This window comes from Trachurus japonicus, chromosome 12 (genome assembly GCF_045865225.1).
Source record: "Trachurus japonicus isolate A0001 chromosome 12, Traja_1.0".
In the NCBI taxonomy this organism is placed as follows: domain Eukaryota; kingdom Metazoa; phylum Chordata; class Actinopteri; order Carangiformes; family Carangidae; genus Trachurus; species Trachurus japonicus.
The window spans coordinates 12,284,225-12,310,446 of record NC_140918.1 but is presented as its reverse complement, the minus strand read 5'-3'; the positions used below and the strand labels follow the sequence as shown (position 1 = coordinate 12,310,446).

The window sequence follows — 26,222 nt, the reverse complement described above, 5'->3', positions numbered from 1 at the left end:
TATTGTGGAACTGTTACATTTTCCCTTTCTATTGCTTTGCGCCCAAGTCACGTGACTTTCAAGGCTCCGGCTGGGAGAAGAAAAAACATGGCGGACATTCCTTATTTTTTAGTGGAAAAATCAATATTTTGAGTTATTTTCTGCATTAAAATTCGTTTTGATTGCATTTCTAGTGAGAAATATATATTTTATTTTCGTGATATATACTCAGTTAATGTACATAATCACTCGCTTGCTCGTTTTTTTGCAAAGATTTTTCAGATCTCGCCAGGAAAATGTAAAACTGTAACGTTTTCATAAAAACATGGCCGACATTGCTCTAATTTTTAGTGGAAAAAATTATATTTTGGGTTAGTTTTTTGCATTAAAATTGGTTTTGATTGCATTTCTAGTGAGAAATATGTATTTTATTTTTGTAATATTTACTCAGTGAATGTGCAAAATCACTCGCTTGCTCGTCTTTGCAAAGATTTTTCAGATCCCGTCAGGAAAATGTAAAACTGTAACGTTTTCATAAAAACATGGCTGACATTTCTCTAATTTTCAGTGGAAAAATCTATATTTTGAGTTAGTTTTTGCATTAAAATTGGTTTTGATTACATTTCCAGTGAGAAATATGTATTTTATTTTCGTAATATGTATACAGTGAATGTGCAAAATCACTCGCTTGCTCGATTGATCAGATCTCGCCAGGATAATGTGAAACTGTAACGTTTTAAACATGTCTGATATTTCTCTCATTTGTAGTGGAAAAATCAATATTTTTAGTTTCTGCATCAACGTGAGTTTTGATTACATTTCTAACGAGAAGTGTACGGTTTATTTTTACAATATTTACTCAGCGAATGTACATAATCACTGGCTTTTTCGGATCTCGTAATGTGAAATTGCAACGTATGGCTGCTATGGAGGCTGCTATCGTCTGGACACCCGATTTGACTGTTGTTGTACCATTGAATAGACGTAATCTCGATACCATCATCCCACAAATATGGGCCAGTAGGGCCCTATACTCTACCTACTAGTAGGTGCAGGAGGCTGTTATCACCCATTAATCTGGTTGACCCAATGTTATTAATGCCCAGTAGGCACAGAAGGTTGATCACGGAAAATCGTGTTAGGCTATTGTTTATTTCCTCGTTTTTTTTTCGTGCTACTCAGAACGAATTTCAAACTAGAGGGGTTTGATTTTATTTAATATCTGAACCTTGACATCAACTGAATACAAGATTTTAATCATCAGAGATTCCATATCCCCCCCCCTTTTTTTAATGTTACGTCAAGCCTGTACATTAAGTGATAATCAGCATCGTCCTATTATGTCCTATATATATATATATATATATTTTTTTTAAAGCATAGCCTATCGTCCTATATGATCTGATGCTTTTATTATTCCTTTTTGTTGCAGGATTCAGGCATTTTGTGATTAGAAAACTATTTTATGGTTATTTTTAATATCTGATTCCTGCTTTTTCCACTAGGCTACAATATAGCTAGAATGTCCGCATTTATTTTTCATATTGCGAGGTAAACTTTTTTTTAATATTGTATCAAACTGTTTTTTCCGGGTTTTTTATGTTACGTCAAGCCTGTACATTTAAGAATGCAGGGATACTCGGCATCATAACGCCCATATTTATGATCTAATGCTTGTATTCCTCTTATTTGCTGCAGGGTTTATTTCATGATTAGAAAACTCTTTTGGTTATTTTATTTTGTAGGAGAAAACAGGAAACAGATAACTGTTTCCTGCCTTTCCTAGCTAGAATGTCCGCATTACTTTTTCAACTACGGACTACGTTTTTTTTGTAAGGTACCACTACGTTGGCAATGTCATCTTATATTATTTTAATGTCGTTTTTTTTCGTATTATTATTGTGGAAGTGTCCTGTATTTCTCTAGTCCCTCTCCCTATGCTGTCCGGCGGAAACAGATGCTCCCCTTTTCCCGCTAACCCTTCACCAGGTAAGATGCGTGTCTGCTTGATGTTCACATTAACGTTTGTTTCATTATTAAACGCAAGACTATGAAAACCATCTTCTAACTTGTGAGGGAAAAAATAGCCATATCTTGTAACTTTGTCCAGCTAGATGACCGATAAGTCAACTACCGTATGTGCAGTTTGTGATATGCAGTAACTTAGGCTAACATGAGAAGAAGTCTCATTAGGCACCCTTAAAACCTGTGTTGATTTAGAAAAAACGCGACTTTTTGTATAGCCTACATTCAGAAGATGGGGAAAAGCTAGACTAATAGCTAGCCTGTAGTACTGAATATTTGTCTCTGTTCTCCTTGTAGTTTCTGTCACCCCATCCCGAACACCGACCCAGCACCTTTATAGACACAAAGGCACTTTTAAGAGCCATCTATCTATCTATCTATCTATCTATCTATCTATCTATCTATCTATCTATCTATCTGTCTGTCTGTCTGTCTGTCTGTCTGTCTGTCTGTCTGTCTGTCTGTCTGTCTGTCTATCTATCTATCTATCTATCTATCTATCTATCTATCTATCTATCTATCTATCTATCTATCTATCTATCTATCTATCTATCTATCTATCTATCTATCTATCTATCTATCTCTCTGTCTCTCTGTCTGTCTGTCTAGCTCTCTGTTTCTCTATCTATCTCGTGTTGTTAGTCAGCCTGTTTGTTTGTTTATTTGTTTGTCTGTGTCTGTCTGTCTGTCTGGTTTTCTGTCATGCCAGGAGGGTCTACAAAAAAGACCTGTCCCTTTTGCAAGGGAGTTTTGTTTTGTGCGCAGACAGACTGCAAGACAGAGCAGCCTCTGAAGCAGCGCCTTAAAAAGAAGCTTCATAAGTTTGATAATAAGAGAGAAGAATGGGTGGTTGGCCGTAAGAAGAACCACAACGTGGCATCCATTAAGGATGAAGCCACCATCATGGTTTGTGCAGATTTTAAAATGACATTGAACTGCTCAGATAATATTGGAAATAAGTTATGTGGTATACATGGAAAATCCTGTGATCCTCAGGTATTTCTGTGTTCATAACAAAATAGTTGAAAAGAAGAAATGGACTGCAATTATACCACTACAGCTTGTAAAATGTATACACTGCCAACTATGAATGCATTTGCAGCATTCACCTATTCAGTCACAGAAACACAAATGTTTCTCTCTATTTTTGATACATTTAGAAATTATCATTGTTGATGCTTCAGTTTCTAGTTATCTAAATGAAAAACAAGTGTTACAGATGTGATACCCTTACTGTTGCTATTTGTCTTAAAGTTTAGTTTTTTGCTTATACTTCATGAACTGTTCCTGTTTGCACATACATTTTTATACAAAAGTGAAACTCATCACGAAATTAGATCATCCTAAATGGCATTAGTATGGATTCTGTCCTCAGTAATGTCATATTTGTGTCATTAATCAATGTGTTTAGTTTTAGTTGCTATTCCATTTTTTTCAACTGATAATACAAACTTATGTCATTGCAGCTTGAGAAACTCCATGCTATTGGCTACAAACCAGTACTTCTTCTTGGTAAGAAGACAAAGAAGGAGCAAACCAAGTGTGAGGTCCTCACCCCTCGTTGCAGACTTACTGATTTTGCCAAAGACTACCTCCAAAAGATTGGCTCATTTTATGAGTACCTTTGTGAAGGTAAGATGCATGATGCAATGCATGCTTAACAAATGGTATTATTAATGTATGAATTACATAAATTATTGTATTGGAAAGGAATTATGGCCTTCTAGTTTCGTGGCACGGCACAGGGTGGCAGCGGCGCAGTGTAAGTTTCATGCAGCGCAACACAGCGCACGGTCAGTTTGGTAATTTGGTAGACAGAGGTGCGCTGAGATGGGTGTGGCGGCGCAGCAGGGGAAGTGTCACAGATTAAAACATGATGCAAACTAACAAGTTCACATATCTCTCAGACAACCACAAACAGCCTCGGCATCAGATATTGAGTATATATTCGGCATCTCCCATCTCAGAAAATTCAAAAGAAAAGAGAAAAATAGAGATGCTCGCCGACAAGGGCCAGGCCACGGGGCTTGGTGATGCATCCTTTATGCACAGGTGCTTCTGATTTCATCCCCGTTACGCATTGTATTTGTTTATGTTGTGATCTGTGCACACTACTCATCTTTGTTAAACGGTTTAAAATATTCATAGATATCATGTGACGTCACACAGCGGTCGCAGCGCCATCTTGAGTACTGACTTACAACAGGCCGTCTATCTGTCATCTCGTGGGCTGTGACAGCAATTCTCACAAAAGGAGTGGATTAACCTTTTTTTTTATGACAGGGCTCTTTTGAATGCTGCATTTCGATCACACTAATGAATTACACTCTTGATTCTACATCTTACTGTGCGTTCACACTGAAAGCGATTCAATCGCCTGTAGTCGCCCTGGCCGCTCCTATCGCGTCGCTTGTCAGCTCTAGCAGGCCCTTGCACCAAGCGACCAAAGGGGCGGGACTTTCAAGCCGTGCTGCAGATGTGTCCATTCAGGCTCTCTCAATTTCTCCGGCTGTGAGAATCCCAGTCCGCTATTGGCTGTCGCCGCGGTCGCGCCGCTGCTCATTTGCATAAAGTTCAATCTCTCCCAACTTTCATCGCTCGCGTCGCTCCCATCGCGTCGCTCCCGCCGCCGGTCGCTCCTCGTCGCCAGTGTACATTGAAAATGAATGGCAGCTGGTCGCCGCGGCCACTCCGGTCGCTCTTGGTGTGAACGCCCAGTTACGGTCTTGTATTTCCGTTGTTAAACTATAACAGACCGTTTATTAGTGGAAAGGGGTGCGTTTTTCAGTTTTTTTTATTTTTTCCACACTGGGCAACAGTTCTTAGTGTATCAGGGCAAATCTGATTAACAATAACCTCCTCCCAGACTATTTCTGCTTCATCAGTCCGTGGAGGTCTGTCCGTGTTACCATATATTCGGCCACTGTGAGCTTGGACCTCCCGGATCAAAACATCAGTTTCCTTCTGTAAAATGTTTGGCTGTCTGGCGTCGCTGTCTCCTTTGTCCATGTCAAAATATAAAGTGACAAAATAGCAGTGCTCCTTCACCGCACACATGTTAGTGTAAATAGTTTAGTTTAGTTTGATGTCATTTTTAAGTCAATCTTATGAGTACTCTGTCATTGTCCTGTATAAACAATATTATAGATAAAATAAGATGAGATAGAACTTTTTTTAAATCCTAAAGGACATTTTCATGCCAGATTATTGGTTTATTATAGTGTGAATGGAGTAAATGCTAATAGTAGTTAAAGTAATGTGCATATGTGGCATAAAGTATGGAAGGGATAGTGTGCAGGGACCTGGTCATTGTTTAGGAAAGAACCCTGACAGGGTGATGCAAGACCTTGACACGAAGTGGCTGGATACATGGTCCATTATACACCAAGAACAGCAGTGATAATAATGGTCTGTTACAGAGAAATAAAATAATATTTTAATTAATCGAACCATATGATAATATTCTGAGTTATAGTTACAGTCACAAAGAATTAAATACAGTATAGATTTGTAGAAATTGAATAGATCCAGGAGACTCAAAAGTTTCCTGTAATCTAAAGTGAACACAAATCTGGTTGAGATTTGACAATTTGTTTAACTGCAGGTTGGAACTAGGACCCAGATGTAAATGAGGAGGCGCTAATCACACTGCACCTCACACCCTGTGACCCACTGGAAGGGCCAAGCAAGGCGAACATGGAGGGTAAACCGCAGAGCAGACCAACATGGAGTGGTACGTGGAGCAGCAGACCGACGCAGAGGGACAAGCAGAGCAGACCAACGCTGAGCAGACCAACACGGAGGGACAGGCAGAGCAGACCGACATGGGTAAAAAGTCAGGTATGTACTAATGTTTGTAGGGTGTTCTCAATTAATTACCTTGGTAATCTCATGTCTCTATTGATTAGCGATATCTCATTATCACTGTTTATTAATACAATACATAAAATTAAGAAGGGATAGTGTCATCTTTTAAAGGATATATGAGTGAACTATAATCTTATATTGCAGTGGCAAGAAGGCATATGCCAGAGAGAAAGAAGCTACAAAAACGTAAGATTAAATTATTCCTGTTTGTTATCCTTACAGCACAAACCAATCATTTAATAATTTTGCTCACAAGAAATCTTTACTGGTTGACTTACTCAGAAAACATACACTGTGTGCCACTGCACATATAGTTGCAAAAATTGAGTGTAGCGTTAGTTCAGGCAGGCCACATAGTCAAGCTGTGCTGCTCACCTCATCAGCTGATGTGGGCAGGCCATGTTGGACAAGCTCATATCAGCTGGCTGGCTGTGATAGGCCAGCTCCTTATCAGCGGACCATATCTCCTCCTTCTCATTCAATTGGGCGCTCTATTTAAACTGCATCAGTCAGCCATCTGCTTCTGCTGCTTTCTCAGCTTGCTGCTTTACAACCCAGCTCCTCCTTCTCATTTTGTTCTGACTTACCAATGTCATAATTGGGTCATTGGTGCTTGCTCTGTTCTGGGGGTCTTGCTGACTCTGCTCTCCCTGCCTCATGCCTTCCACATAGGTCAGTGAGAGCAGGGAGGTCCCAGAAAAAAGCCACGCCGTCAAAATTAAATTTTGCAATTGTAATTAAGTTTCTTTGACTGAAGTGGTCCTGGCTGAAATACATGTATTTACAGGGGTTGATGCTTTGATAATTTCCCCCACCTTATTTGCCAATTGTACGGTTTTATGAGAGATGATTTTTAACAGAAAACACAGGAAATCCATCAGGCTTAATGTTTTTAATTTTACCACATAACTTTTGTAGTTAGGGTATTAGTGTTCTATAACCATTCTGGCCTGCATACCACTGAAGTCTTCACAGTTGTATTTTTCTTGTTGCTCATAATCTAAAAAAAAAAAAAAGTGAGAAAGGTTAGACAGGGTAGACAGACACCCATGTAAAATTAGCTAATTCTGTTGCAATTAATTGTAATCATGTACTGCCCTTGCAAAAACAAACAATACTTATTTGTTGAAATTCCACGCAAATGCACTGTCAGTTTTAGAAACATCCTTGTGTGTATCATCTGTAGGGTCTTTTTGAATCACAGATCAAAACACAGTTTATACTGAACATATCATTATGAAACAATGTAAATATCAGGAAAGTCCCAATGCACCAACAAAACTCAGTGACTGCAACCACAGATAATAGCTGATTCGTAAGATTGAGATTGATGCCTTTTAGAATAATGATAGATGTCTTTCTTTTTTGTTGTTCTTTACTGTCTTTACAGGGCAAAGCAGAGATGTTGGTGGAGTGGGAGCCCTGTCCAGTTTGGTATGTAATTCTGCAGTTTAGCTTAATCTCTCCCTCTATAGGCCTAGTCTGCATTAATACTTAAAGGGATATTCCGGCGTAAATTTAACCCATGGTGAGTTAGACCCCCCCCTCGAGAGATGAAGTCTGCTAACCGCTAACTTTTCTCCTCCATTTCCTTCAGCTTGTCTCCAGTAAATTCGGTCTCAAACTGATAGTGGCGCCCATCGAAATGAAACCAGTTGTCATTGTTCTCAAACTCCATAAACTTAGCTGTGTTGTCCCTTCTGTGATGTCAGTAACTCAGTGTTACGGTGCGTTGGACCATGGGTTGAATTTATACTGGAATATCCCTTCTTTAACTTGTTGTTTATTACTGCTTTATTATCTACTCAGTTGCTTAGAATGATTTCTTTGTTCAAAAAAGCAATGGTCTTTCATAGGTGGAAATTAAATTGTCATATGTGGAATATTCTAGGGGTTTCCTCGACTAAGGATTTTCATAGTTGAATCAGGTTCATCAGATTTGCTCTATAGTTGGCTAATAGTCGAATCAGGTTGTTTTTTCGTCATTGATTCATGATCTCATGTGCTTCTATTTTCCACTCCAGAGGTTTGATTGATTGATTGATCATATTTATGACAAACCAAACCAAATTATAGATTACGTATGTTCATTTTGTCTTCTTAAATATATTAGTTATATTTTTCTTGTGTTCAGACAATGAAATCAAGAGTGATGTTACCTGCTTGACAGTTTCGACTGTGACTCCAGTCTTCCTCAGTAGCGTCATCCGACGTGCTGCTGACGTGTCATTTATCAGCTGGACGGTTCGGCGGACCGACCACGCCCCCCTGCCTCACGGATAAAAAAGTGGAGAAATAAAAAAATATCCGATTGAGTGGATCCGTGTAGTGATGTTAAACGGAGCTGTGTTGATACGATGACGTCAAGCGCCTAGCGACAAGCCGTTCACACATGCGGTTGTCAACAACAATGGTACACATCTGTACCGGGCTATCTGTGCTTTGCACTTTTAGCAGTGTTACCCATACATTCATTTATTCGTGATGAATTACGTCCACCACAAATAGATTTTTCGCCGTTCATTCATGTCCGCATAGCAGTGTTTCTCCATCGTTCACACAGAGAGAGAGAGGGAGGAGAAGCGCGCATGCATGACAGTAGCACGGTTTAAAATCTGCCATTCATGGATCTATTATAATACATCCATGCCGCCGTTTGACTGCTTCTTCTGGACCATTTGACTGCGCTCATAACATTCTTCTTCTGTGGTATTTTACATGTTGCTGATCGCCACCACCGGCTGGGCATGGCATTTCAGGCTTCAGAGGCGATCGTTTTCAGTTTTGCCTCTTCGTATGGACAGAGATATTTCTGTGGTGTGGACAGAGTTTTTTTTTTTTAAACGAAGACGAAAATATCAGCTTAAAAAAATATCCACATACGTGTAGTCCAGGCCTGAATAGTCGACTATTTGAGGTGACCCCTAGAATATTCTGTAGGGTCTGTCCTTGACACATGTTAGAAGATTAAGCTTATTAGAAATACTCAGCAAGCACCAGTAACAAAAAGAACATTTCTCATCTGTTTTCAGTGGCAAGGAGTGGGCCCATTCCTGGCAGCCAAAGGATTCTCTTCAAATTGTTTAAAAATAAAAATGTGTAATGTGAATGTTTTTGTTTCAATGTGTGAATATTTTGGTTGGAGCATATATGTCATCAAGTTTATATTTTGTATTTTTGTTGGTAATGTTTATTTCAAATTGAGATAAGATGGAGAACTCCACATAAACTTCACTTCTATTATATCAAAGCTGACGTATGACTTGATTTCATGTTCTTGACATTTTATTGCTTTTTAAAGTTGGTTACTCTCACAGTATGGAAAAACACAAGTTGTTAACTTTATTGCTGACAAAAGGTCATGGCTGTACATAAAGAAATAAAGATAATTAACAAATGGGAAAAGGATGATGTGAGGCTATTATTTGTTTGACCCTCGCTGATGTCATAGTAAAGCATTTATATTAGCCTATATTTCTCACAGTTTTGTCATTTTTGGTAAGGCAAATGCTGCAGTACCTGAGGCACTGTTGCTATGGAGACGCCAACGCCAGAAGTTGCTATAGTTTCATTGCATTTTTCTCATCTCCTCTGTGACAGGCGGGTTTCAACCTTGCTCCTCTCTCACAACACACACATACACTCCACCCCTGTCCCAGTTCAGCTCTGTCCACAGCCCGTGCTGACATCAACGTCCTTGACCGGAACCTGTTGGTCCAAGTGGCCCTGCTCCGAGCAGTCCTGCTGGCCCAACTTGTGTCACACTGTTCCAGCCTCCACCCGAAGAAGTCAGACAGTAACACATGACATAATCAGTTATAGCGTGAATACACTTAGGTCTGCAACTTAACTCTGCAAACAGTCTTCCCTGGGTGCAGGACCAATGCGCACCTGCAGATCCACAAATTCATGCAGGACATTGAAGTCATAAGGGGCCCCCAGCTGTTGTCATCTGACTGGCTGATTAGTCTTTACCCAATCACTTTCAATCTAGAGTGGAGCCTTCAGTGCCAAGTCTAATAACTTTGTTGCAATAAATGGTTTTAATCAATGATGAGAGTGTTCCTGAATGCTCACCACAGACAACTATATCAAAACATGACCTGTCAAATGCCAGATTTTTTCAGCACAATGCAAGGAATGAGGCACAGGCCATAGGCTACTCTTTCCCCACATCCTGTAAGGTAGGTTGTTTCTGCTGTGGCCTCAATCAATAGGCTACAAAAGTACATCAAAGCTGGACATTGCCGAAAGAAAATTCTAATGAACCAAAGCGGGGCCCAGTACAGAAAGTTTGGGAACCTCTGATCTATCCTGTCAGGGTGGGAAAGGGTGCAGTAGCTGCCTAGGCTATGTTTATGGCCATATTAAGGGAATGGGGAAATATGCTTATTTGCAAGAATATGTATTTGTATGGGGAAGATTGGGTCTTAACTGATCCAAATTGAAAAATATGATTGTGTGGAAGGCAAACATCAATATCTTGAACATATTTGGCCATTAAATAGGCCTTAAAAAATGTTGGATTTATTTTATCTAGCTGGGACCCTAAGGCATCTGAGAAAGTACACCTGAAAGTGGCTTGGCTGGGACAGAGCTGAAAATGAAATTTTGTCGTAGGTGGACAATGAAGACATCATTGGAAAGGTCTTGACCTAGGGAGTAATATATTTCAGAATGGGACATATGGGTGTTTCCTTCTCCCCAGGAATGACCTTTGAACCTTGAAATTGGGGTGTTTTTGAAGACTCATAAATCAGCAACAGAAAGTGCTAGAGATATGGGATCAACAGTTTTGGAAAGCTCTTGATCTATACTACTATAACCGAATCAGTGTCAATAGGGGGCGCCACTGATGAGGGCCCAAATCTAAAAAAAACATGATTTCACCATGTTGTCAATCAGATGCATAGAATTTGACCTAATAAATGTGTTCCCTGTCCTTAAAAACTATAAATAAGCCAACAATATTCTTGGTTATGAGTTCACATAATAGGAGAAATAAGAGAAAACACAATGGAACTACAAAAAAATATGGCGGAGTATAGCACTGTGTATTGCAACTTCCGGACATTTCCCCATCTTTGTAGTTTTAGTTGATGTTAGGGTTGGTTGATAGATTAGGGTCGCGAAAACATATTTCTGGTTACTTTTTAATACAAAAAAATTGAATTTAAGATATATGGTCATGTAATTTGAAAACGTATGTCTCAAAAACATAAACATATACATTTATTACGGTGTAGTAGACGTCTCTCAGACGTAACTTTAGATATGCTTGACTGACGGAGATGCGTTCAGTGGCGGGAGGATTTAGGGTTGCGAAAACATATTTCTGGTTACTTTTTAATACAAAAAATGTAAACTTAAGATATATGGTCGTGTAATTTGAAAATGTATGTTTGAAAAACATAAACATATACATTTATTACGGGTGTAGTAGACGTCTCCCAGACGTGATATGCTTGACTGACGGAGATGCGTTCAGGGGCGGGAGGATTTCAAAACATGTCTCGGTCGGTCGAAACACCGGGTGCGCCAAAAACTAAAACGAGACTGATTAAGAGAGAAAAAAATCACAGAAAGGCCTATGCCTTATATGTCTTAGAGACTGTCCCGTCCTCACGACGTGAGTGATTGAGGATCTATGATTGTGACCGTTTAGTGATGAGGAAACTGTCACTGTCAGCAGCTGCTCCAGACACATCACCAACTTTAATGTTTAAGGACGTAGCCTATTAGATGTTGATTGTGTAAACACTAAGCACCATATACTCACCCTCATTCATAATGATTATTAAACCATAACCTAACGTCTTAAATCTGTCAGCTGCCCAGTCCGGTGCAATCGCCAGTTTCCCCCCTTCCAAGGGGCGGTTTCAAAGTTGCCCTTTGTTCAAAGTGGGGGATGACAGAAAGAGTTTCAGTGATAGTTGTGTTAATTATTTGGTCTCATAGTGTCATGTTTTAGTGTCTGTATTAATTTTTAATTGAACAGCTGTCAGTGGATGCAAAACATTTTTTATCTAATGTTGTATTGAATGGTATAATACTGAATACATGTATATAAGTTAAATGTCCCATGATACATTTTAAGACACATGATATTAAATAAGTGTCAAAATAACACACACAGAAACAATGCATGACCTCCATTCATGTGTACACAGTGGTTTTTATTTCTGAACACTACAGACACTGCCTTGGACATGGTATAACTCAGCAATATAGTAAAATGCAGAGGCCAACATCTTGAGGATAGTGGGGGACTGCTTTTCATTGATTTAGCTCTGCTTTTAACACGCTTCAGCCACATCTTTTAATTCAGAAACTGAAACAACTGGCTGTCAGCCCCTCAGTATCACTCCTTTTTAACAAACAGAACTCAGCTACTTAAGGTCAGTAATAGTGTTTCTCAGGTAAAAAGCATAAGCACAGGATCTCCACAGGGGTGTCAGCTGACCAGTTCTGTTCACATGGTTCACAAATGAGTGCTCAGCAAGTCACACACAGAATTATATTTTCAAATACTCTGATACTAACTCCAGGTGCATGACAACACTAACATTTATCATTCTGAAGTGGAAAGGTTTGTTGAGTGGTGTGATCTCACAATAAACGTTAAAAAGACAGAGGAGATTATTTTCGATCCCAAAGGAGTCTGTGATCACAGCAAAATTGTCATCCACAACCAACCAATTGTCCAAGTCCAGTCCTACAAGTACCTTAGTTTACACATACACCGAACTTAAACATGGACCACCCATGTAGACTGCGTGTGTTCTCTAGACTCCTCCAAAGATTGTACTTTCTAAGGAGTCTGCGACTATACAGAGTTGAGCAGAGAATTATGTTTTATTTTATCAGGCTGTGTTGGAAAGCGTTATCAGATACGGTATGCCTGTTTGGTTTGGAAACCTCCCTGTTTGAGCTAAATCAAAGCTACTGCACCTGGTTCAAACAGCCATGAAAATGATTGGCCTTAAAGATCATTACAATCTGTAGTCTCTGAAAGGTGTGTACTGAAACAGGTCTCTTTGTCTTTTAGTCTCTACCTCTGGTCCTCTGCAGTGTAAGGATCCAAATACTAGGTGGTAGCGGGAACTGAGGCACTCGGAGTAGGAGAGTCATTTAAAAAGCCTTTGTTGCAGCATGGCCATACAAATTAAAACAAGCCTATCTGTTCTGCATTGGAGTTTAAAATATCACTACAACTTTTATGATCTTATTGTGTTTTTTGTAACTCTTATTGTGTGCTTTCTATCGTGTTTTTATGTGTAGATGGGTATGTGGCTGATGGGTCTGGCAGCAACGAGTCCAGTCCGTCATGCAGCATCAATCTGTGAAAAAAAAACATGGTAAGAGAAGGTGAAATCTAGAATGAACAAGCTGTATAAATCATTTACAGGTATGGGTTTGCAAAACAAACACTAGTATACAGTACATACTTGAGTAAATTACCTAAATTGTGACATCCTCTTCGTCTTCACTGCTGTCTGGACTGCTGAGGTCACTTTGATCCTCCTCCTCAATGTGCAGATGGACAGAGGCCTCAGGACCTAAAGCAGTCCTGTACTGTCGGAGGACCACTTGCAACTGCTCCAACAGCTCAGACAGTTGTTTTTTCAAGAGACAGCAAAGTCCTTCGTTGCCCTGGTCTACATTTCCAAGGACACAAGACACATTATAGACGCACTCCACAGCAAGATGTCTGTCTTCTGTGACTGACACAGCTTACTTCTTTTAATCTTGAAAGTAATTATTTCAATGAATACATGTTTGTTCCATCTTACCATTCTCAGCCACCTTGTTCTTCAGCTCCTCTGCCTGCTTCTGCAACCATGTGCAATGTTGCTCCATCTCCAAAAGCAAAATGCTCTTCTCCTCCTCCAGGCGCTTTGTTAACATCACTTGGTCAAACAATGCCTTCTTGATTGTGATGTTTTCTGTACACAATAACAGTAAAATTAAAATACACCCACAAACCTAATGGATATTAAAACGCTTAATATGTTATGATTTAGTTCAGTATACTCTAAGTACAAGAACTCAAAATAATTCTTATGAAGCTTTACAAAACTGACATACCACTGCCATGAACCTCCCATGGCCACAAAGGGGACACAGTGCTCTCTCCAGTGAATGTGTTTTCCACAGCAGCCACATCGATTGCTGCAGAGTCCGGTACTAGTCCATTGTACCTCTGCATCTCCTGAAGAAGCAGTTTTTTGTCCTCTCCCAGCTTCCTCCGAAGGCGGTGGCGAAACTTGCTGCTGTCTGAAAAGACATTAAGAGCAAGAACACTATCTAGATTATCATAATCTAATGGCAGTTTAAATAATGGACAGTTAGAATTCATGAATTGCAAGTACATGCATTTGTTGGAATGTTAACACTATTAAATACAGTAGATTGATTTTATCAACTTGTTTTATTGTTATACCATTCTGACGGTAGAGGGTTTGTTTCCATTGCCTGACACTAAGGTATAGCCCCAAAATGGACTGCTGAAGTTCACTCTGTGTGGTGCCTTCAGTGTTATGAGGTGCGTTTGGTGTCTCTATAGAAATAAAAGTTACAGTAAATTCAATATAAGAGCTTGTTTTGGTCTACATATAAAATCCATTTTAATACAACTTGGTTGTAAAACATGCGATGTGCACTCTCTGCACTGATTTCTGTTATCTGGTCTTGCTTACCTCCAGCTGCCCATTCAATCACCTCAGAGATCCACTGTGATGTTTCATCATCCGAGCAATGTAGCTCTGTTTTACCTCAGCTAGCCTTGCAGTCTCGTCCAGTAGTCTTTGACATGTCTGATAAATAGTGTTATACAATAATCAGGTTAAAGCCCTTAAGGATTAACAAGCCAAGTGACCAACAAATACAGACTTACCTTTACATATCTAGTGGAAAGTGCTTGGTGTAGCGAGGCCCTTTTTTTGTGGTTCCACCCCAATGCATGCAGTGTAAGCATGTCCACACGTGCTGTTGAAAACAAATAATGAGTTTATGAAATGCATCTAAAAAAGGGTGCAAGAATATGGTAAACAGATTAATCACCTGCTTTCGACATTTATTTTTTCGTCAGGGCACAACGAGATAGGTAGCTGTTAACTTGACTTCACTGTCTTTTGCCACAGAGAGCCCCTCAAAAAAGGCAGGGTCCTCACTCCTGAAGAAGAAAGACAAATAGATAGATGCATTAGTCACACAGCAATATAAATGAATCAATAAAAACACTGGAAAAAAGAGCACCTTCCACTTTGGCCAAAGCGATACAACTTCCTGTTTCCATCTGCAGAAACAGCCAACATTTCAGGTGTGCAGGCTGGGCAGGTGAATTCAGCACCACAGCAGAGTTGGTTTTCCTCAAATGAAGAGTACGAAAACTCTAAGAAACTGCACTGCAGTGCATCTCCATTGATATGTCCAGACGAGAAGATACAGAGAATTACACATTTTTGTGATGTTGTCTGCTTATGTAAATACAGTTTTTTACGTACTCTTCCTCCACACTTTGTGCGGTGCTCCAGCAACTTTGCGAAGGCCTGTCTGGCAAAACCAGGAGAAATGACCTTCAGTTCCTGGAAGGAGCTCAAAAGGTCCAATGTGTACAAAGTAGACACATTAAGAGAGGCCGGCCAATATCCGCTCCTAATGAGGTCCTTTAATTCAGGAGTCCACTGCCTCTGGCATGTTCCACACAAATACAGTGGCTGATGCAAGTCATAACGCCCTTGGAACATAATGCAAATAAACAACATCAGGAATACACACCAACCACATACTTAATACACATGATCTGTGTAGTGTAGTGAAGTGTTCTTACCATTGATGGTAAATAAAATCACTGGTTTCCCTGGTGATATGATGATGTTTGTGTCCTCACAAGAACAGCATGGTGCCTTCACAGCTGGCAAAATGCATGCTGACAAAAACAAGCAACCAATGCATTACATTATTTGTAACAAGTTAAAAATACATATGGAAACAATTAGGTTTAGATTGAGACATACCTTGCTCATGGGTGCAATATCCATCCTCCTGTTTCATGGTGTGTGTAGTTGGAGGAATAGCTTTAAAAAAAAACATCAATAATGGATTCCCTGTTGTGGAGTGGCTGCTTTTTGTGATGCAGTACATCACAGTCGCCACAGAACCACTCGTCGGGAAGACAATCTCTGCACATAGAAGGGAAAGGCAAAATTATTTTATGGGAATAGTGATAGGTACTATTAATTGAAGTTAGGATATTCTGAATTAGGTGAGATACAAAATTGAATTTAATTTATTTGGGATATGTGTCTCAGGGTTTAGCCCCTTGCAGTTGGGCACAGGAGGTCCTAAATATTTTTTCCACATTCCTGTGGGAAGCTTCTGAAAGTTTTCTACCAACACAAAAGAAAACATAATTACACACTGACCACTAATTCTAAAAGCCGATCATGGAATAAGTTTAGTATTTGAGAATACCAACCGAATGACAGCAGGCTCATTGCAGAGGTAACACAAAGGATAACCAACAGCCTCTTTCTCTATGAGGCACTGGAGGTTGTATGGTCTTGACTCTTTCCAGCGCTCCGAGGCTTTCTGCTGACGGAAAGACCAGGATGATGCTGAGCTTCTTTGAGTCTCATCAGAATGACATGATGCCAAAATAGCAGAGAGCCTCTCCATATTTTTTTCTGTAAAGAAAATATAAACTTGAGTAAGCCGGTGCATATTCTCATTTGTCCAGGTCATAGCATTTCAAAGGAGGTTAAATCGAAAGCAACTGGACTTAGTTATTTGTCTAGGAAGACGTTTCACCTCTCATCCAAGAGGCTTCATCAGTTCATGTACGCAACTGACTAAATAAACTTGAGTTATAAAAGATGATTTAGATAACAACCATTACAACAATTAATCAACAGATAGCATACACATATTTTCATCACCATGGAACTGGCTATAATCATTAGTGTTCTTTATCTATGTAATACATTGTCTTTACAGCGTAAGGTTTGTTTCAATGTCTATCTTAAATTCAATTATACATGGAGATTTGAAGATAACATTTAAAGTTAAATTCATTCATAACTGTGATTTACCAAATTTTGCCAGAGGACTTGCTGAGGGGAAAGTGGGCAGATCTCCCACACTGGATGACAGGGAGCAGTCAGGTGGAGGCTGTGCACCTGTAAATAAGCACATAGAAGAGTAAGAATGGATTAGGGTAGGCTTAGGACTGCAATCGTGTTTTTTCTACCTACATACTAATTAACAATTGAAATAATCAGACAAACTACGTATATTCACATGAAATACTTGGTTATGTAATTAACTGCAATGCCACTGAAAAAATTGTTATCTACTTTTCGATACAACAACAATTTACACAAACAACCTGTAGCTGAGGCGCTGGGTCGCCCACCACGCCTTCCCCTGGGCTTGCCTTGTCCTTGCCTTGTCCTCTTAGACTTTGATGGAGAGTCCCTTCCAGAGCATGTCCGTTTCCTCATCTGAGCTGCTTCCTATGAGTTGATAAAAGTCTTGTCAAACTGATGTGGTTAAAGGTACCTAAGCAAAAACAGATGACAAATCAAAGCAAACCCCAACATCTACTGAATCAAGCGATTTATCCACTATCCCACCGTTACCATAATGTCGCCATCTGTAGTTAAGGACATTGTAAAACTTGCTCTCCAATGCTTTGCATTACATATTTCACTAATGCACTACAGTCATGAACAGTCTGCCTGTGGCCTCAATTTATTCATCTGTTTACTGAATCCATAGCTCTAAGAGCAGATATTATTCACTACTGATACAGAGTCAGCATCGTCTGGGCCTTTTTCATCATTTCTAAACGCCACAGAGCATGCTTGGATGTTAAATACTCAACTGCATTGTTTAATAAAACAGTAAAAAAAAAAATCTTCTGCACTCATATTTCTACACACATTCAGTAAGGGATATAATTTGTATGGTCAAGTAAAGAATGATGTAAACACTAACCCTGGCTTCAGCAAGAATCTGATCATGCTTCAGTTCAACAGCCATGCGTCTCCCCTCTTTGTATTTGGGATTCTGGGGGTCAACGGTATCTGTCCATTGCAATACAGACAAACAAATAAACAAACAAACCAATACAGACAAACAGGCTGACTAATAAACAGTTACACAGATAGCTGATAGATAGATAGAGAAACAGACAGATAGATAGATAGATAGATAGATAGATAGATAGATAGATAGATAGATAGATAGATAGATAGATAGATAGATAGATAGATAGATAGACAGATAGACAGACAGACAGACAGACAGACAGACAGACAGACAGACAGACAGACAGACAGACAGACAGACAGACAGATAGATAGATAGATAGATAGATAGATAGATAGATAGATAGATAGATAGATAGATGGCTCTTAAAAGAGCCTTTGTGTCTATAAAGGTGCTGGGTCGGTGTTCGGGATGGGGTGACAGAAACTACAAGGAGAACAGAGACAAATATTCAGTACTACAGGCTAGCTATTAGTCTAGCTTTTCCCCATCTTCTGAATGTAGGCTATACAAAAAGTCGCGTTTTTTCTAAATCAACACAGGTTTTAAGGGTGCCTAATGAGACTTCTTCTCATGTTAGCCTAAGTTACTGCATATCACAAACTGCACATACGGTAGTTGACTTATCGGTCATCTAGCTGGACAAAGTTACAAGATATGGCTATTTTTTCCCTCACAAGTTAGAAGATGGTTTTCATAGTCTTGCGTTTAATAATGAAACAAACGTTAATGTGAACATCAAGCAGACACGCATCTTACCTGGTGAAGGGTTAGCGGGAAAAGGGGAGCATCTGTTTCCGCCGGACAGCATAGGGAGAGGGACTAGAGAAATACAGGACACTTCCACAATAATAATACGAAAAAAAACGACATTAAAATAATATAAGATGACATTGCCAACGTAGTGGTACCTTACAAAAAAAACGTAGTCCGTAGTTGAAAAAGTAATGCGGACATTCTAGCTAGGAAAGGCAGGAAACAGTTATCTGTTTCCTGTTTTCTCCTACAAAATAAAATAACCAAAAGAGTTTTCTAATCATGAAATAAACCCTGCAGCAAATAAGAGGAATACAAGCATTAGATCATAAATATGGGCGTTATGATGCCGAGTATCCCTGCATTCTTAAATGTACAGGCTTGACGTAACATAAAAAACCCGGAAAAAACAGTTTGATACAATATTAAAAAAAAGTTTACCTCGCAATATGAAAAATAAATGCGGACATTCTAGCTATATTGTAGCCTAGTGGAAAAAGCAGGAATCAGATATTAAAAATAACCATAAAATAGTTTTCTAATCACAAAATGCCTGAATCCTGCAACAAAAAGGAATAATAAAAGCATCAGATCATATAGGACGATAGGCTATGCTTAAAAAAAAAAAATATATATATATATATATATATAGAACATAATAGGACGATGCTGATTATCACTTATGTACAGGCTTGACGTAACATTAAAAAAAGGGGGGGGGATATGGAATCTCTGATGATTAAAATCTTGTATTCAGTTGATGTCAAGGTTCAGATATTAAATAAAATCAAACCCCTCTATACATTAGTTTGAAATTCGTTCTGAGTAGCACGAAAACAAAACGAGGAAATAAACAATAGCCTAAACACGATTTTCCGTGATCAACCTTCTGTGCCTACTGGGCATTAATAACATTGGGTCAACCAGATTAATGGGTGATAACAGCCTCCTGCACCTACTAGTAGGTAGAGTATAGGGCCCTACTGGCCCATATTTGTGGGATGATGGTATCGAGATTACGTCTATTCAATGGTACAACAACAGTCAAATCGGGTGTCCAGACGAGCAGCCTCCATAGCAGCCATACGTTGCAATTTCACATTACGAGATCCGAAAAAGCCAGTGATTATGTACATTCGCTGAGTAAATATTGTAAAAATAAACCATACACTTCTCGTTAGAAATGTAATCAAAACTCACGTTGATGCAGAAACTAAAAATATTGATTTTTCCACTACAAATGAGAGAAATATCAGACATGTTTAAAACGTTACAGTTTCACATTATCCTGGCGAGATCTGATCAATCGAGCAAGTGAGTGATTTTGCACATTCACTGTATACATATTACGAAAATAAAATACATATTTCTCACTGGAAATGTAATCAAAACCAATTTTAATGCAAAAACTAACTCAAAATATAGATTTTTCCACTGAAAATTAGAGAAATGTCAGCCATGTTTTTATGAAAACGTTACAGTTTTACATTTTCCTGACGGGATCTGAAAAATCTTTGCAAAGACGAGCAAGCGAGTGATTTTGCACATTCACTGAGTAAATATTACAAAAATAAAATACATATTTCTCACTAGAAATGCAATCAAAACCAATTTTAATGCAAAAACTAACCCAAAATATAATTTTTTCCACTAAAAATTAGAGCAATGTCGGCCATGTTTTTATGAAAACGTTACAGTTTTACATTTTCCTGGCGAGATCTGAAAAATCTTTGCAAAAAACGAGCAAGCGAGTGATTATGTACATTAACTGAGTATATATCACGAAAATAAAATATATATTTCTCACTAGAAATGCAATCAAAACGAATTTTAATGCAGAAAATAACTCAAAATATTGATTTTTCCACTAAAAAATAAGGAATGTCCGCCATGTTTTTTCTTCTCCCAGCCGGAGCCTTGAAAGTCACGTGACTTGGGCGCAAAGCAATAGAAAGGGAAAATGTAACAGTTCCACAATAAAAGGGCCCATATTGTAGCCATTCTACGTTTTGCACTGTGGACCAACGTAGTCAGGATACATTTTCCTATGAGACTGGGTTGCCAAGGGATACACTGGAGAAGATTGGGATTGGGAAATAGAATGAGAAGAAAATGCAGTATAGAACAATAAACATAGAAATTCATAATGTCAAAAATAGACTCAGGAACAACAACATATCAGTAGTCAGACTTACTATCTCATGGACAGGCAGGAGATTGTTTATTAGTAGTATGTTGGCCCACCAGTATGTCTTACAATCCATCATTGTCTCTATAAGGGGGAACCAGTAAGGTCCCCAGTGGATCACAGAGATGAGGCCAATGGTTAGACACATAATGAACATATGCAGAGGCTGAACCCTGGAGTGAAGGGAGGAGAAACTGAACAGTGAACAAAATTCAATTTTAAATGATCACTACTTCAGCGATCATACTTGAAATGAAGGATGAACAAATTCAGTTTTATTCCCAAGGGTAAGGGGACAGGTATTTGGTTTAACTGATGAATACACAATACCTTTTAATCCTCTTGAAGATATAGTTGGCCACTAAACAGGTACTCAGTTTGTCCTCGGCCCTGCTAATGGAGTTCATCAGGGTCTTGACACTAAGCAAACCCCTGAAACACAGAAGCTGCATGCTGTTCAAAAGTGCTGAAAACAACCACCTTTGCCAGGAAATTATGTTACATCCACTATCACTTGTGAGGTTTCATTCTTACCCCATCAGTAGAAAGGTGTCTACAGCCAGAAAAACAGGTCCGCTGATGGAAATCACATATAAAGGGCTGCTTTCTGCTGCTTTCTTCCAGTTTCTGTAATTATCTACAATTGTGATAATATCATATTATCAGAATAATATACATGATCTATCAGTGACTTGCAGACTGAATGGGCAAATACTAGAGAGCCTTGTCATACCTATGTTGTGCATCACAGAGAACAGTGTGGAGTGGCCACATATGATCCATAATAAGCTCAGGGAGCGGATACCATTCAAGGAGGAGTAACCTCCTCCAGAGATGGATGTAACGGTGGTTAGGACACCTTGGCTGGTATTCTGTAGAGAAAATGTCTGCAGGAACCGGTTCACACAGCTTTGAGGAAAACACAGTGCTGTATAGCTGGTGCTGTCTGCCAAAGACAATATTTGGAAAATCACTTCTTCAATATTAAACACAATCTGGAGATGAAAAGGTTTGGCTACTAATCTTTCAAATACAGACAATGTTGGAGAACAATCAGTTACACTAAATCCCAATGTGTATTTCATGTACCTGTTTCCTCTGTGGTGTTACTGTTCATTTCACTGCTAGAGGAGCCATTGGTCTTCATGGTCCCATACAGGTTGAGGCCGGTGTTTATAGCTGAGGACTCTACAGATGGACTGACCTCCCTGTTCCTTTGCCACCTTGTTATGGCAGTGAACAAGGTAGCTGCAAGAGGAATTGCAACCATTACACAACATACAAACCTGCAGGAGAAAATGTATCACTGTTAGTGGGAGAATGATAGTTGTTAGCATTTCTTAAGGGGGGTGGGGAATGGATACAACATATACTGACAGACAGGTGACATCTGATGCATCCGGGGTGATGTTTTTGGACAAACAGTGGGTCATGATCATCTGCTGAGTGGATTGATTGACCAGGATGGAAGGGAAAGGAGGGATAAGAGATGTCTGACCAAACTGAAGTCTCCCTGTTAAAAAGGTGAAACAAATCACATTCAAAACCAAACAAATACTCATCTGAAAAAAAGTAGTAATAAGCTTTTAAAATCACTAACCAGACAACACCAGCATTTCCACATCCTCTTCCCTGCAGGAGTCAGGAACACAAATACCCACAAAGTACTGCAATGTGTCCTATTGGTTGAAACACTTCTGTCAAAAATCAAGTCAAATAACATACTGTAGCCAATTTTCAGGATGACATTACAGGGTCTTTTGCTGTTAGCCTACCTGCTGAAGGAACACCTGGCAGTACTGTCCAGAGAAGGCGGGGCCATGAGCAGAGCGACACTGCTGCAATGAGCCAGGCTGGTTGATGTTACCTCCTTCTACATTGCTACCCATCTTTCCAAATGAATCATACACTGGTAATCACACACAAATACAGTTCAGTGCAAAGAACAAAACATTATTTTTAATTGAATGTCCTCTAAAGGACAGCAGAAACAGTAGGCTAGGCGTGTTTTAATTATCATATCATATCATATCATATCATATCATATCATATCATATCATATCATATCATATAATTTGGCCATATAAAAGATTATGGTTAGGTGAAGTATGTGTATAAAAACCTATATTTTGTTTATTAGTGTTGAAAGGATATACTGTATTTTACTTCTCATTTAATTTCTTATGTGTGAGGCTACTATTTCAATGGAGTAGGCCTAGTAGCCTAATGTTAACAGTTCTCTCAGGATTAATAAAGTAGCCTACGCTATTTCTTATTTCAGACACACATAAAATACTCAAAGCACAAAACTAATTACAAGATGCTCAAAACAAGTCAATACTCCTTTTAATGCATACTATATAAATGTAGAAAGATAATTGTAGCAGCCATTTTCTTTTTCAGAAGTTACAAATAGGAGCGAAACACTGTGCCCCTGTGGGCTGTAACAGTCGGTCAAACGCGGTCAAAGCTGGCCAGGCTTTCTGGTCCACCACGGCACCCGTACGAAGGAAACACAGGTGAATTTAGCATCTATTGATTACAAGGTAAACAAACAATCAAGTGCAGCTGCTGTTACTGTAAACCCGTGCAACCAAGTGCAAGAAAGTGGAAAAGGAACTGAGGAGAACTTTACTTTAGGTGAAATTTAAAGTTTGGCATAACCTGCAATAGTTTTTTCTACGACATGCTAGTCAACAGTGAGCACAAGTTTATTCATTTTTTTAAGCTAGCAAAGAAGGAGGACCGAAGAAGAACAAAAAGTGGAGTAACGCTAGTGGAGACATGACTGGAGGACATGGAGCCTAAAAGGAAAAGACTTCAGACAAGGTGAGTCAGATACACACCTCTCTATCTGTGTCTCCTTCTCTTTACCTCATGATTGTTCAGTGTGTAGCCTACCTACCTGCCTGGCTGTGTATTTTACGTGTTGTGTCAGTGTGTAGTGGAGCTCGTAGGCCTCCTATTCTATCGCTTATTTTACATGGATAAAGTTGTTGGGTCTCAGTGATCACAGTGCAGGGACAAACCCTGATAGGCCTAAATTATTTCTGCATTCATACTGTGTCAGATCACCTCTCTTAAAACAGCCTGTGCAGGAGGTTTGAATTTGTTTATATCTGTGAATAATATTTAAAAAATCTAATCAATTTTCAAACTTGCTCCCACAGAAGCATTTCAGTGTTTTATAAATAAAAATAGACAAACAACCCACTTGAACACCAGTTAAAATAGTAAAAAGCATTAGCATTGGAATTTTTTGTAGGCATAAATCAAACATTAAGAGCATCTGTATTTTAAACATATACTGATATTCCACTTAAGCTTTTAAGTCTGTGTAAGTTAAGTCCTCATATTGTCTCGAATAATTGAATTGAATTGAATAATTAATTTCTTTAAATGGCCTCTCTGCATTATCTTCATTGAGTGTCCACTGCTCAAATTAGACCTAATGGACCAGTTTAATACCCCGAATCAACTGCAATTGTAAAAGCCAAAGTCAAAAGCAGCAACACTTACTGATAACAGCATATTCCTTTGGTGTCTCCTGGTTAATTTCCCAGAGGAAAGTGTTGGTATCCTCCTCACATCTTTGAGGTACAGTGAAGACCTGTGGATTTTCTAGTGCTAAAGAACACCCTGCAAAAAGACAGATCATCACACATCTCAGGGCCATTTCAGGAGTGAATACTTAACTTAGTGGAGAAGTGTTTAAATAACACAGAAGAGAACATGTGATCATCATTAATCTGGCATGAAATCATCTTCCCCTGGCCAAATGGGAAAAAATGCACTTGCAACCGTGCATTATCCTCACCTGTTTTTCTACATCAGGTGTGAACAGGATTGAGTTACATGGAGTAGCCAACAACAAGATCCAGGTTTTGTAGTTTTTGCCTCCATGCAAAATCAACTTAATTAGAGTGTAAGCCTAGTAATGATGCCTACTAAGATGATGGCTAATAAAATCTAGTGTAGGTATATTATGTTGTAGTAGGCACATACCATAGTCACATTTTTAATGCTTTTATTGTATTATTGTATTGTATTTATTGAAACAGGCTCCTCAAATCTTCGTTTCATCAGACTGCCAGTTATGACAGGAATAAAAGACTAATCTAAAAAACAAAACATGTCCTTAAATTCACCACCATTACTCTACTGAATTTGTTGTTAAATTGTGGGGCAAATAACCGTGAAGAGACAACCCAATGGCAGAAATAAATCAGTCATGGCCACTAGAGGGAGAGCTTGTCCTAAAAATCCACACAAGAGTGTCATGACTTTACCAGGAGGCAGAGAAGAAAAACATTTTGTCAACAGAAGAAGTAGTAGTGGTAATTAGTGTGAATGCTGGAAACATTCACACTATTGTTATTCGGTTCGGCCATTTTCTGCCTTTCTTCGTCATGTAACTAGTCCTTCATACTTTGTGCTATTTCAACAATTCAAATATCAAAATGTTCAGCCTTTTCGGGACAGGTGTGCTATGTCTTTTCTCTTTTCAACTATTCATACTTTTTGCAATATTCAACTATTTCTGATTTTTTTTTCCCCATAGAGAATGCATTGGAACAGTCTTGAAACTCTTCAAATCTTCTTACTTCTTTCAGCCTTTAAAGTGTCCACATACTTTCAGCTAGAGACTTCATTCAAATTCTGAGCTGTAGACAAACTTTTTAAGTATTCCTCTATGACTCAGCTTATTGATATCTTCAACAGTTTCTGATATTTGGCCGCTTTAAAATCATTAAGTTTTTTTGACAAAATCCAGCTTTATAATGGGTGTGTGTTGCGTCTAACGAGCAGGGCTTAGAGTGAGTGACATCATCGCTAGAGTGATAGGGATCGAAAAAACATTCAGGATTTTTTCTGGATAAATTGCCAGCACGGCCACAAATTAAACTCTAGACACATGATTTCCTCACTGGTTTGTAGCCACACTTGTCGTGTCTCATTTGATGTGTTCAAAACAGCAGACAGACTTACAGAATTGTCTCTATGAGCCTAATTGTGCAGCTAGACCCGCTCCAGTGGCTCATCCACTTCAATATAAAAGTAGGAGCTGATTTTTTTAGAAAAACAGAAATGCCCCCCTTTTCTACCTTGCGACCCTGAGAAAAGTTTTTGCCCTACAAACATTTAATGCACATCAATGTGCTCAGGAAGGTCTCCTTGCCCCAGTAGTCATGGCCACATTCTGATAAGAGGTACGGTTCTCTTTTTCTGGGCTGTTTTCGGAAGCTGCTCAGAGCACAAATCTCTCAAGCAGCCGCACCTCAATAAATGTTTATTATTTGACCGTGTGCTCCAGCGTCCTCCCTTTGTCCACAAATCTCTCTGCTCTGCTCTG

The 26,222-nt window shown here is 39.0% G+C and overlaps 1 protein-coding gene, 2 long non-coding RNA genes and 1 pseudogene across 3 annotated transcripts; all 4 read right to left on the bottom strand.

Moving 5' to 3' along the window:
• Positions 1-12,523: 12,523 nt before the first annotated feature.
• LOC146977200 (uncharacterized) lies at positions 12,524-14,992 on the bottom strand (annotated as a pseudogene).
• A 143-nt stretch (positions 14,993-15,135) lies between these two features.
• Positions 15,136-16,048, bottom strand: LOC146977199 (uncharacterized). Its single transcript, XR_015037271.1, has 3 exons — positions 15,891-16,048; positions 15,704-15,802; positions 15,136-15,610 (listed from the first exon to the last, which is right to left on the bottom strand). It is a non-coding gene; the product is annotated as an uncharacterized LOC146977199 (long non-coding RNA).
• Positions 16,049-16,357: 309 nt separating this feature from the next.
• Positions 16,358-18,086, bottom strand: LOC146977198 (uncharacterized). The gene is made up of 4 exons (XR_015037272.1): positions 17,872-18,086; positions 17,261-17,387; positions 16,965-17,051; positions 16,358-16,559 (listed from the first exon to the last, which is right to left on the bottom strand). It is a non-coding gene; the product is annotated as an uncharacterized LOC146977198 (long non-coding RNA).
• A 1,137-nt stretch (positions 18,087-19,223) lies between these two features.
• oacyl (O-acyltransferase like) lies at positions 19,224-24,569 on the bottom strand. Its single transcript, XM_085794316.1, has 10 exons — positions 24,389-24,569; positions 22,645-22,778; positions 22,470-22,548; positions 22,247-22,382; positions 21,959-22,155; positions 21,603-21,815; positions 21,404-21,506; positions 21,200-21,301; positions 20,877-21,042; positions 19,224-19,241 (listed from the first exon to the last, which is right to left on the bottom strand). Exons 1-10 carry the CDS (start codon positions 24,543-24,545, stop codon positions 19,224-19,226), a joined length of 1,305 nt encoding a protein of 434 aa, XP_085650442.1. The 5' UTR covers positions 24,546-24,569.
• Between the last annotated feature and the right edge of the window lie 1,653 nt (positions 24,570-26,222).

Bases quoted from the DNA above. Each gene is read 5' to 3' on its own strand.
- oacyl (XM_085794316.1), bottom strand. From the start codon at position 24,545: ATGGCCCTGAGATGTGTGATGATCTGTCTTTTTGCAGGGTGTTCTTTA. The intron at 21,816-21,958 runs GTACATGAAATA...TGTCTTTGGCAG, and splicing joins TAACACCACAGAGGAAACAG to ACAGCACCAGCTATACAGCA. The intron at 21,302-21,403 runs GTAAGAATGAAA...TCTGTGTTTCAG, and splicing joins GACACCTTTCTACTGATGGG to GGGTTTGCTTAGTGTCAAGA.